The 13,340-nt window shown below is 36.8% G+C and overlaps 1 protein-coding gene across 5 annotated transcripts in view; it reads right to left on the reverse strand.

The window, feature by feature from the left end:
• COBL (cordon-bleu WH2 repeat protein) overlaps positions 1-13,340 on the reverse strand; it is a 158,842-nt gene that overhangs the window by 91,325 nt on the left and 54,177 nt on the right. For 3 of the 5 annotated variants that reach the window (XM_066326929.1, XM_066326918.1, XM_066326946.1), the window contains 2 exons: positions 10,980-11,074; positions 7,535-7,618 (listed from right to left, as the gene is read on the reverse strand). In XM_066326929.1, the coding sequence (XP_066183026.1) occupies positions 7,535-7,618; positions 10,980-11,074 (179 nt within the window). The remainder of the gene's footprint in view (positions 1-7,534; positions 7,619-10,979; positions 11,075-13,340) is intronic. The other 2 variants (XM_066326938.1, XM_066326957.1) reach the window with 1 other exon arrangement.

Consider the following 13,340-nt stretch of genomic DNA (forward strand, 5'->3'; position numbering starts at 1 on the left):
AATTACCAAGAAAGCAGAGCGTGAGTGGTTGACATGTCACTAGAAAAATCTCAAATGGAATTTTGAGTTTGTCTTTGGGTATTTTTAATGTGCTTTCATTAATGCAAATTAAAAGCCATTGGTCTTATTAGCTGCTGCTTTATTCTATTTTTTTTTTTCAGTGAGTTAACTGCAGAACTTTTCAGTGAAATCAGTAACAAAAGATGAATCAGACATAAAAGGATTTGGGTGGTTAAGGGCGTGTCACCAGGTCTTAATTAAACATTGGAGGGAGATATCTGAGCCAACTTACACCAGACTGACTGGGTACAACACTGTGTAGAGAATGATGCCATACAGCCCAGGTCTGGAATTGCCACACACAAGCCTAACTTAGCATGCTCCTGTTAGGTTATGCCTCCCTAAATCACAATGGTTTGCACTTTCCCATCAATAAACCTGACACATATCCCTCTGATGTGCTTACTTCCATTTTGGTGCCTGAATTCTGCTTCTGGGCATGCTGAGCGTAGAAAGTGTGGAGAAACTACACTTCTAACCTCCTGCCTAAATTCCAACAGGATCCACAAAATGTGAAAAATCTTCTTCTTTGTCAGCCAAGGGGCATGATCCAATAGGTATGCTTAAAGCACAACTAAGCAACTGGGCTTCACAAAATTCTAACTGCTTAAAAAGGCAGCTATGGTATTTTCCTCTTGTCCTGTCCAAACCCCTGCCCCAAGTTCGATGATTCAGTCAGAGTGCGGTAAATCCAGATCCAAAACCATTATCTGGTTGAGAAATAACAAACCTTCCCCTCTTGTGAAGAGAGCAAGACTGTTCAAGGACATGAACATGAGTTTAGCTAAAAAGAGACTGGGATTAGGGCATTCATCTGGGCAGAAAGCCATTTGGCGCCTCCAGTTCTAGCTTTAGTGACTACTTACTTGCTGGATGTAACATCTGCTTAGCATAAAACACAGAAAAAACATCTCTGGTGCTGGCACTGCAACCCAGATCTGCCACCACACTTAAGTTAGTTCATTACTGGTCTGAAGAGCTAAGCTTGCTCTTGCTCTCTGAGTCACTGAACATTTGGGTATTTTTACAAAAGGGTGCTTCCCACATCAAGAATACCTCTCAGCTTTGTTCCTGGTAGTCTCCAGCCCACTAAGTCTTTTGGGGTGGGTTTTTTTTGTTTGTTTGTTGTTTTTTTTTTTTTTTTTCCCCACAGGAGGAAATAATTCTCTGGTGCTGATATCTCAAAAGGCAAAAAAGTTCACTCACATTCTGGATAACAGCAGTAGGTGAAAATGATCTAGAGAAAAAGCTTTAAATACCTGAATCTAACAGCTGATTTGAGATTTGAATCTGGAGCCGAGGCAGGTAACAGACAGAGATGAGCAGAGTTTAACAAGCAATCCTGCTGTGAAAATTTCATTGGATTTAGAACTTTGGAAATCTGACTCTCAGCTGACTGGATTCAGCGTCCAGACACCCACACTGTCAGGCATTTAAAACAGGCACTGCCAGACATAGTTGTACCCAATTCCTTTTGTAGATACAACCCTACTCAAGCCCTTTTGAATTAATCCATTTCTCTGTGTTTATCTCAGAACATTTCTTGACAATATTTCCTTCAAAATGTCCTGCTAAAACCACTGCAGGAACTGAGGATTACGAGCTATCTTTTTAAAAGCAGCAACATGAATTGTGATGATTTCATTCTGAACCACGCAGTTCTAAATAAAGATATAGGTTCTGGCAATCACTGACTGACTACCTGATAATAGTTTGTTTTTTTTTTTTTAATAAAACCTTCATGGTCACAAAAAAGAAGCTTAAATGCAACCTGTACAAGCCTAACACTCAGAAGTCAAATGGAGGGAAGTCCACCCTAAATGATTTCTTTTCAAATCTCATGATCTTAAGCCACTTTTGTGTGGTGAGGGCAAGAGCTGACAAGTGATTTTTGAATGCATGAAGTCGGCAAGTACAAGCTAAGCAGCACAGACAGAACAGGGGTCAGCCGACATGTCTCTTCACCAGATACTGTTTTTAATAGCTTGTAACTTCACCATGCTTTAACCATGGATGCTGAGACTTTCCATTCCAGGTGTCTGCCTTGGGCTATTTTTTTTTTTTTTTTCAGCCGGAGTAGTTCAGCTGGTTTTGAGGTGATTTTTTTTTTTTTCACTAACTCCAAGGACCTTTTCTTTGAAGAGGTCTAGTAACACCATATTGTGGAGCAAAAACTTGAAGTCTGGTGGTGGCAGGCAGCCACTTCTTCAAGCTATTGCCTTCTGCTATCACATAGTGTAAGAAAAATCTAAAGATACTATAATGTGCAAAACCATCTATGACTCACATGAGCGAAGACAGTTAATATCCTGTAAGCGCACATCACAAAAGGAGGTGGGTACAGCTGCATCTCTCCAGCAGCCATAGTCTGGCTCAAAGGCACCTCCATGGTCTGCTTAATCTGTAACTCTCTGAGACAGAATAAAGCACATGAAGCTCATCCTCTAGACAGTTTTGGAGGTTTTGCAGATTAGAGTATGATAAGGATTTCATCATCATTTTAATAGCATGCTTCCCTGTGAAATTTCCATCCAGTCGATTTTTTCTCCCTCTTGTATCCAAGTTAAATTTCCATAGCTATATATAAAGCACAGTGTTTCCTGTCCTGCCCTCAGTAGATAAGGACGAATAAAGTTGATTATTGGCATCTTTACTACCTACTGAAATTCTCTCAATGCCAGCTTAAGCCTCAGGCAAACCTTTTGTTTTACCAAGGTAAGTTAACCATAATGATTTTGTTCCCCCACAGTGTATCACAGGCTATCAAAATAAAACCAACTCTATTGTGATGGCGAACCTTATGCTGAGATATATAGTATTTATTACATCTCTTTTTCTTCTAATTATGTAAACAGCTGCACAAATGAAAATATTTATAATTGTATCTTCCCTAGTGTCATCCTCTGGCATCTTAAAGGCACCCTTTAATGAAAGACTGGGGCAAACAGACCTGTCTGCTGCAGTATTTAGACAACTTTCCATACTCAGTTTGTTGAGTTTCATATTTTGCAAACAAAATCACACTAGGAAATATTGTTTCAAGGCCAGATCACAACCTGGATCTTGGACAGTGCATAGAGAGCTTTAACTCTACAAAATACAACATAACTATCCCAGGATTTGTCCCTGCTAATAACAAATAAACACTCTAAGTATTGTCAGGAGAACAAGAAGAGAGAACGTGAAACCAGGAGTTTAATGCAAATGTGATTGTCAAACACAAGGGAATATTAAAAGTGGATGGCTGTTAACTTACAACATGGGCAGTATACTCATTCCTATTGCCCTGAACAGTACCTGCTGTTGTGAAATGAAATCCTTGGCAAGAAAGGATATTACCTGATCACCTGGGACCTGACATGGTTGAAGAGTAACAACATTCACCTAACTGTATCTGATTCTTCTTTCCACCCATTCCGAACTGAGAAGGTGTATACCATGAATGGTGTAACTCCTGCCATCAAAGAGTACATAGAAGTTACAGTTAGAGTACAAGGCTCTGAAAAGGCAAACCATTTATGTTTCTAAAGCCCTTATATAGAAAAGAGTTGTTGCTGCCACATAAGAAGTGATTGTCAGGACTGCAATGCACCAAAATTCTTGATGACTTTTATCAAATATTAGCACAGAACTTTTATTCCTACAATCTTGCAATTATTCAGGTACTATGAAATAAAAACAAAACCAAAATCCCTCACACATAACCTAAAAATATCAGATAACTGTTTGGTATTTTAAATTACATGTTTCTTTTCCTCTTGCATTTTTGCATATGAACAGATATAATCATATAGCATGACATAGTCATCAAGCAGAGAACTACTGGAGTATTTGCTTCATTTAATTAATTGATCTGTTATAGGCAAAACTTATATTCTGACATACACTGAAGACTAGGTATTTTAAAAGTGGTGCTGACGAAGATCCTCCAACACTGCACTGCTGCAGCCCTGTTTGAACTAGAGAAACCTTGTGCGATAAGACTTAGTGCTGAAGTTTCAAAACCTCTGATAAGTGTTCCTGGCTGTACTTCTAAATATTTGTTCCCAGGCTGATATATTACATAAACAAAGTCCACATCAGAGTTACACATCGTTCAGCACTTGGGATGTGTTTTTTCACTCTTGATTTATGAAAACATGATGGCCCCAAAAATAAAACCAGCTAATTTTAGTAGCGTGTTGCAATACTGTGTTTTATCTTGATCGACTGTTTATATGAGGACAGTGACACCAAGTGGCAGAGAGCACTCAAGTTTGGTGGTATTTTTTTTTTTTTTTTTTTTCCCCCCAGCTGTTCTGAACTCCAACTCTGACAGTCTGCCTTTGGCACAGAAAAAGCTGAATACAGCTAACTGTGCTGCAACTTCCAACTGCTTTACCTGTATGTTGTGTATTTCAACAGCATTTGTTTTGTGAAAAGTTAACATGGATATAAAACTCATCTGCTTAGCACAAAATAGATTTATTTTTCTTCCCAGATTAAGGGAAAGGATTTATGCTTCATTGACAATACACTGTTGGATTTTGTGTTCTTTACTGGTGTGTGGTGTAATGAACTGCTGCACTTTGAGGATTTTCATGGAGAAGTATTTCCTTGCATTTATACACCCTCTCTCTAAGCTGTTAACAAATTCTTTTCACCTTTATTTTTGCTGGTACTGTGAAAAAGTGTCCTTTCACCTCAAGCATAAGTGTTGACTTTGCTGTCTTGACTTTGAAAATCTGCTTCTTCATCAACTCAAAGTATTTTTAGAAGCATTAATAATTCAAATAGATAAATATGATAAATATGGCACTATAAATATAATTAGATAAATAAGGCACTGAGAATGGTTTGGTGGTTAAAAAGTGAATATAACTTGTGCTTGAATAAACATCTAAGGGTCTCTTATTTCTTACACGTTTATTCCATTACTTCATATTGCCCAGTTTAAGCAAAGAAACAAACCAGCTCCAAATTAACACCCAGAATGGAATCATTACCTTTTCTTTCCTACAATTCAGTGCACATCTCAAACCACATAATAGTGAGAAAAGGTTTTAAACTAAGCATATAAAAGTTCATGCCTTTATCTTGGTAGCACTTCATGAGTTAATTATTTCTTTATAGGCAAGAAAAATTTTCTTGATCCAGTCAGAGTAACTGCTATTTTTTCCCTTTCAAAAGCAATAGCAAGATATTTTTCTTCCAGAAATAAAACTGAAACTGCCTTTGGTTTCCACACAGCAAAAACAAAACACTTTCAGATGAACCAAAACAGTACTAGAAAGCAGACCTGAGGTAACCACAAAAGAGGAAGCCTCTACTAGATGACATTTTGCCAAGAGTCCAATCTCAGCAATGAAACTTCTATATAATGATCACTAAATATATATTTCACATACATGGCCATGTAAGATACCACTTAATTGGAAAAGAGATACTAAGTTCCACTGAAGTAAATGAGGTATCTTTTGAACAAGCAGAATAACAAATTACTCAGAATGACTGAGGGTTTCAAATCTAGTCCATAAGGAACTGCTAAGCTGAACTTTTAAAATTATGAAGGGCTTTTGCTGAAGTTTCCACTTGAATTTGATCTTAATACAAGTTATCGATGCCAACTATCTGTGCCAAGTTTGCAACACTTTTGAATTTTTCACCTAAGGCATCACAATCATTAAACTTTTTCTGGAAGCCCACCTAGCGTCTTGAAAAGATGGACCTTCTGTGCTGCTGAGTGAATCTGTTAGACTTATTTAATACACCTTCTACAAGCTCAAACAGAATACTACCAAATTCAATGCAACAAGGTCAATATATCTCTCTATGTGCTCATGTCTTAGCAGGATTGCTGCTCATACAAATACAGGTGTCAAACCAGAAATGAAAGACATAAAAACTGAACAAGGGCTACATTGTTCTTCAAGATTAATCACTCTTAGGAAGAAAGTGGGAAAAAAGTTAAATCCCTGACATGCTCATTTAGCTGAATAAAAAAAATAATAATTTTTACCTCTTCAAGAGACCTTTCCTCCCTATAAACTGGCACCTTAGAAGACATTTAAATGTTCAAAATGGTTTTGAACACTTTTTTCATCAATGTCAGAGGAAAAAAAAAATAGCAATTTACAGTTTGCCCTAAAGAATTCCCTTGCGAAATAAGGTGATGTCTCTCTTCTGGGGAAAGCACCACACACACCTTTACCATCGCATTGTGAATTGTAATTCCTACTCTTCCTCCTTGTTCTAGTACTTACCAAGATATTAATTTATAATGGCAGTGAATATAAACCACAAAATTATTTTATTTTGGCAGAGTTTGTGATGTTTTTTCTATGCTTTTACTTAGTCTATTTCAATTACACATCATCACTATCTTCCAGAACTTTCTTTTAGTAAGAGAGGTCTATTAATCAATTCATCTTTATAGTGTTGCCCAAATTTTTAGTATCACAAGCAGCCTTTCAATTTCAAAAAAGTGTAATTATGAAGTCTTCACAGACTTCAGAGTCTGGTGTTTTAACACTTTACAACCAATCAATTTTCTATCTAGTTCTCCTTTTGGACCCCTTTTATATTACTCTTTTCATCTGGGATTTGTTCTCTTACTCCTTCATTCATTCTTTCTACATTTTCCTTTCACCTTTCTCTGTGGGTAGTGAGTTCTGTATTTTGCAGATCCACGTTCCATTTCCAAAGATCTGTTTAGGAAAGAGGGATTCAGAGTTGAACCTCATGTTTCAAATTTCTATGACATCATCACAGTCTTCTCTAGGTCTTGAAAATATAATAACAAGAAGTCAAATAACTTAAAGAAGTAACAAAAAGATGTGCCATTTATAATAAATACTATACCACCAGAACCGTATTAGAAAATATTTAGGATTCACACTTCCTAATGTGATATTTTCCAACTTAGATCCTCATAAATTGGTAAGCTATCAGTCACTTAAAAATGTTTCTAAACGTTGTTCACAGGATTTTAGTGCCCCAAACCCTACTGAGGTACTTAACAGAAATCCTATTTGTTTTTTCCAATGTTCACTCTTCACCCCCAAGCTCCTTATGAAACAAACAGAAGGCTGCCATGCTGCAGAAGTCAGATACAGGGATGAAAAGAAAGGTATGGTTTTATAAGAAAAGCTCACTTTAAATAGCATTGGTAAGGCAAACATTCTCTTGCATCATGAAGGACTGTCACTGCATGCCACAACACCTATGTTCTTCTTTCTCACAGCTGCTTAAAATTTAACATTGAAAGAAATTTTATTCATAGTGCAGCTAGTGAGTTTTATTTGAAGACAGCACATTACATTTTAACTTCGTGAATATATGCAAACTGTGCACTCACATAGTGAAGCCTGCTAAAGCATAAGCTATTTCTACTTCTACTTGGCTAAGCATCAGGAACAGCAGCAGTTTCTGGTTAATTCAAACTGCAGGATCTAATAAGAATGCAATAGCATCTACAAGCTGTGTTAGTACTTACATCCAAGCTTCCTTCACTTGTAGATGCAGAACTAAAAACATCCTCCTCACCACAATCTCTGTTCATCCTCAAGTATTCTTCTGTCTGCAACACAAACAAGTGTCCTACACAGCAGCAGCAAAGGAAAACAAAACTGCAAAAACATGCCAGAGCAAAATACCAAACCCCATCACAGAACCAAGACAAACTGCCTCAGTAACGCTGGACCTGATCACTGGGAAACTCTGAAGTAGTCTGTGAAATCCTCTGATGCAGGCAAGGAGCTAAGAAAGCCATCAGCAAAAATTAAGAATACAAAGACAAAATTCTTAGACAAGGATAAAAACAGGGAGTAACTAATTCCTGTAATATCAGGGAGCTCACTGCTAGTGTCTGCTACACCCACAGACACAATGAAAGAAGCAGGGAGCTCCTTCCTTGCCATTTCTCCATGAAGGAACTGTCTCTGTGCGCTAGCACATACCTTATTTAAGCCTAGATCCCATGATTGTCTGCATATAGCACCTCTGCTCTACTGGATTGTTTAGCAGTGCCAATTTGATCTGGATTTAGCCTCAGGCAAATGACTACATTTAACATCAAAAAGAAATGGAGTTCATGCCATCTTTATGTTTTTTATGCCAGCTGCAGAAGAACAGAGGGTAACTGATCCAGCATAAAATTAGAATGGAGAGAACAAGATGATACCTGATCTGGCATTAAGCCTGACAGTACAAAGTTAACCAAATAAATACTTTTAACAAATTTGTACCAGCCATGAGAATAGGACTTTGCTTTCATTCTATGCCACAGTGTTTTCAATATACGGGAAAGCTTTTTTAAGAGAAGTTAGAGCTGGTATATTGTCATACCACAGTTACTGCTCTCAGTGAGCCAGCTGAGAAAGAAAGCATGTGCGTGGGCATGGAAATCTGAGCATAGGCCTGTAGTGTACAGCGACACCTGATCCAGGACAGTTTGCAACACAGGCTAACACTCTTCTTCCCTTGCAAAATAAATTGCCTTCCCCTTGCAAATGGCTGCAAGTCTGCAGTCCTACTACTGTGCCACACTTTGAACTGTTCTTCCTATCAAACAGCTCTAAAATAGAGACTGTGCATGACCATATACACACACGCACCTCACCGCTGCAAATCATAATGCAAACAAAGAAGCAAACAAAAATTACATAGAACCAACTTAAGCCTTGTGAAGGAGTGAAAATGTAAAAAAAGCCATAAAGAGCAGAGTTTACGCACCCTGGGGTTTTGACTCCAGTTCCCTGAAATCACAAGGCATCTTATCATCTATTCCCTTCATAAACTTACCAAATCCTTTATTAAAAGAACTTTATTAATTTGCCCTCATCCTGCTAAGTCTGTTCAGCAGTTTCACTGCTGTTTCTGTTAGAAAGCTTTCACAATAGCAAGTCAGATATATTATGCCTAGTTAACACCTGCTTGCTCCTGTGTGCTGTGCTATTCCTCCATTTTCAGTAATTCTTCCATCCATTGCATTTTACTCCCAGAGGTTTGTGATGGCAACAGTGACTTCCTTGCTTGACGAAACAAAAATGACTGATTTACTTTCTTTTCCTACAGAGTAACTGCCATTTGAAAGTAAGCGTCCAATAAAGAAATGAACAAGAAAAATCAATTAACTTGTCATAACTATCAGCAAGAAAGACTTAGAGCTTCTCCTCAGATTTAGAAGCTGTTTCTCATAGCTGTTTGTACAGTTCCTACTTTTTCACAGCTCAAATACTATTTTGAATTTAATTCACTCGCAATATCCTTAGCAATTTTTAAAATTTGTATTTTAAAAAACTCAGAGTCACCTTTACTTTGATTAACGAGCAAGAGAAAGAGAACAGAAAAAAAGAGAGGAGCCTGCAATCTTTGACCACATTTCCAACTCTGCTGTGAGAAACCCACTACAGTAACCAGATGCTTCATAGCAACTTTTGCTAAGGTTGTAAGCATTAATACTTTAAAAGTTAAAACTGATCTGCTTCAGGAGTTAGAACTGCAAGAACACCGATTTCACACCCAAGTTCAGTAAAATGGAATGAGAGGACAAAGTATGATGCAGGAATTGCATGCTGTAATGTGCTTGGTTCTTCCAAAGGAATTGCAGTCCCACAGCGTGCTCTAGAGGCTCAGACTGAGCTCCCTTCTTTACTTGATTCTTCTGAGCAGATACAGCATTATCTCTCCAGTTATAATTTTTTCCCTTCTAAATATGAAGTATTTTCTTACAGTGGAAAAACACTCTGAAAGCGACTGACTTCTTATCTCATAAAATAGTTCCCATGTGTCCCTTCTAAGATATTAAGAATAGTTTAGCATCTATGAGAGAAATAAGGTTTACCAACACTGTAATTCAAAATATCCATAAAAGAATCTATTCCCTGGAAAAAGCACCGCAAATTTGATCATGAACAAAGAAGCAAACAACTGTGAGAGATTTTGAAAAGTCTTCACAGTTTTGAGAATGCAACTGGGAAGACTTCGTAAGTAAAACACCAGGCCATTAACAAACAAATGCTTCTTTCTGCCAGTTAATCAGATACACATTTTGTAATTCCACTCCAAAAGCCTTGGAGGGTTGAAACTACAAAAAAGAAAATTTCTTTTTTCCTCTGACATCCTAGAGTATTAAACAGTTTACGTCCAAAATCATCTAGCACTAATATTTTTAGTAAAGAATGCAAAAAGTATGGAGTTAAAAGCACACTATTTTTCCTATGTTCTTAAGTCAGAAAGTTCTTCTGTATTTTATTCCTGTGTTAAATGAAATATTCTTCATAAATGCATCTCAATGGAATTATTTCATAGAAAATTTCTTTCCCAAAGTTTTCAGTTCAAGAACACTATTAAAGTTAAAAATGGCTAACATGTACCCAGCAGACACTGATCCTTCAGTTCAGTACTGGAAGTTATTTTTTCTACATCTGATTCATCAGCTTTACAGACTGGGAGACGGCAACGGCGTGACTACACATACCTTCCAAGAGATATAAATGCTTTAAAGAGATTATCATCCATACACAGAAGAGGTCATAAGACACATCTACTTGATAATTAAATTGTTCTGTATTACATCAGTCCTTTCATAAATGTGTTTTATAATGTCAGTACTACTAATAAGCAGACACAAGTTCCTTGAAAGTACTGCCCTTTTTTAACACCTGCTGAACTCACAGCACTGAAAAAAGAAAAAAAAAAAAAAAAAAAAAAAAAAAAGAAAAGAAAAAAAGTAAATGGTCAATATGCTTGACTCCTTCAATAAGCAGGTGACATCTCCACCAGGCTACCCTGATTGCACATGGTTTATGCCCCTTTTAACAGATTACACTCTGGAAGGAAAAAGAAGGCAGGCCAAACAAATGCCACGACCCACGGACACAGCAGATCTGGAAAGAAATAAATTCTCTACAGTGAGCAGTACACTGCTGAACACTTACCTTGCTGCTTCTCCTATCAGCATTAAACAATCCCAAAAGTCTTGTCTTTTCTTTCTCTATTGCATCACTGCTTACTGAAGCCTTTCGATTTGGTTCTGAAACAATTTTAATGGAATAATTGTTACATTTTTGAAATAAAGACTCACAAGATGAGTACTTTAAAACGTCCTGGATTAATGCTGGACTCTTACACTGAGTTGAAGATGTTATGGACTGGATTATTAAGTAACAGCCATATCCTGCACTTTGTCATCAAACTTTCATGTGTTCTGTGTATATTCCAAAATCTAATGAAGACAAATAGAATAATTTAATAAATGCACTAGATTTTCAGTCGCAATCCAGTAACCCTTGTTAAAAGGCAAAACATGAGCAAACTGCTTATAACTTCAGAAATCCTTGTTAGATGTATCACTTAAATCTCACAGAGTATTGTAATGCTAAAAAATCACAAACACCTAAAAAAAGACATACTGCTGAGTATCTTTAACAATTCATAGTCTGACTTAATACTGTGACCTTAAATGAGACATTCTCAATGTGTAATTCGGATTAAGCTCTATAAAAAGGAAAAAGACCTTCCCTTTGGAAACAGGGCACCCCTTAGAACTTAAACTAGCTGGTTGTTGTCATCTTTCGTATCTTGGTGCTTTTACTTCAGGTGGGAAAAGAGGAGAGTTCGTTGGTATTTCAGCCTGTAAGAGCTTGTATGTGTCTTCCTTGAAACTGCTTAAGTAATTGTATGAGTTGTCATATCATTTAGTATCCCTTCACTTTCCCCCTTCAGTTTCTCATCCACAAGTCGGATGAGCAAAATGACACATTCATGCATTAAAGGGATCAACGTTACCCATTTAACACACAGACAATGAAATGCTCTCACTTTTTAAAATGGACTCTGCATAATGCTATAAATCTTTCCTCCCAATTCCAAGTACATCAGATTATTCCAGTAGCATTCAAAAAGTTTAGTTCACAGGGAAAAAAAAAACTTTCTCTATTAAATATTTGCCTAATAACAATTAAAACTCAAATTCAAAATGACTTGTTGACACAAATAAAGATGTACTTTACCAAAACAACCTTATCCCAGAACTCTTGTAAACTTATTTGCGTAACATACAAACTCATTTTCACACAGATCACTTTTGCATATAAACAATCTCATGTGTCAGAAGGTGTTAAACATATAAAATGAACACAAAGGACAACAGGGAGAAACTATCCTTAAGAAAGGCTGCAACTGCACTGCAAACAAATACAGTAATGAATTAATGTTTTTCTTAAAACTAAGCACTACCTATGCTAGTTTCTTGCTTGGGGGTGAGGCTGCCACTAGTTATGGATTATGACTCCTTTCCTTGCATAGTCTTCAACTATAAACAATGCTATGGAAAGGCTAACATAATAACTGATCCTCAGCAGCTGTCATTGAACATTGTGTAATCCCAATAAATTAGGATTTAAGTAATGTGTACAGTATCAAAAGAATGACTCCTTACTAATCTGTATAACTTTTTCTTAAATAAATACAGTAAATATTTCATCTATATGGATCTCCATGTAAGAGGACGCCACAGCAAGTAATGATAGAGGATTAGGGGGAATAGTGGTGCCATTAGTGAAGCCAAGAGGCCATGAGATAAGATTTGCTCAATGGCTGTCACCTACTGGAGGTGGACTTTCTTCATAAAAATTTAAGTAAGTTATCCGGTTTTACTTTGGTTACATTGAGTCTACTAGTAATGCAAAGAATTAAAGCTTGTTAGAAATCAACCATACCTTTCTTGAGGATAATTAATTTATACAATGTATTAAAACAGACTCCATAGGGAAAAGAACATGCTAAATACACACATTTTCTATATGACTGGAAGCAGAAGCACCAACATAATCTAATCAAACCCAAACTACTGTAACAATTCAGAAGTCTGTATCTATTCAGTTACCCAAAGTGTATGTATGCATTTGATATTAAAGTGCTTCGCTGCACGTAAACTGAAATCACTGGAAGATCTCACAGACGTCAAAATTTTCTGCCTTGGCTACTAAATGAATTTTAAACCCAAGAGATCTCTGAGATCTTAGTAACTCTGAAATTTACCCTGTCATGACTTAGGTAAAGTGAACGGGCTTGGAATCTACAGAGATACAACACACCTCAAAACAGTTAAATAGCAAAATTTGTTACTTGTTAGTGTTTTAATGGCTATTACTGAAAGCCAGTATGCACAGGATGTGTTTGTTCTTAGTGGAAGCACAAGACATGTAAACACCACTTTGGAAAGACAAAACAGATCAAAAATAGCTTGTTTCTCTACAGCATTTTACTTGACATTCTCAAAGATCTATCTAGCAAAC

This window comes from Sylvia atricapilla, chromosome 1 (genome assembly GCF_009819655.1).
Source record: "Sylvia atricapilla isolate bSylAtr1 chromosome 1, bSylAtr1.pri, whole genome shotgun sequence".
Classification (NCBI taxonomy): Eukaryota; Metazoa; Chordata; class Aves; order Passeriformes; family Sylviidae; genus Sylvia; species Sylvia atricapilla.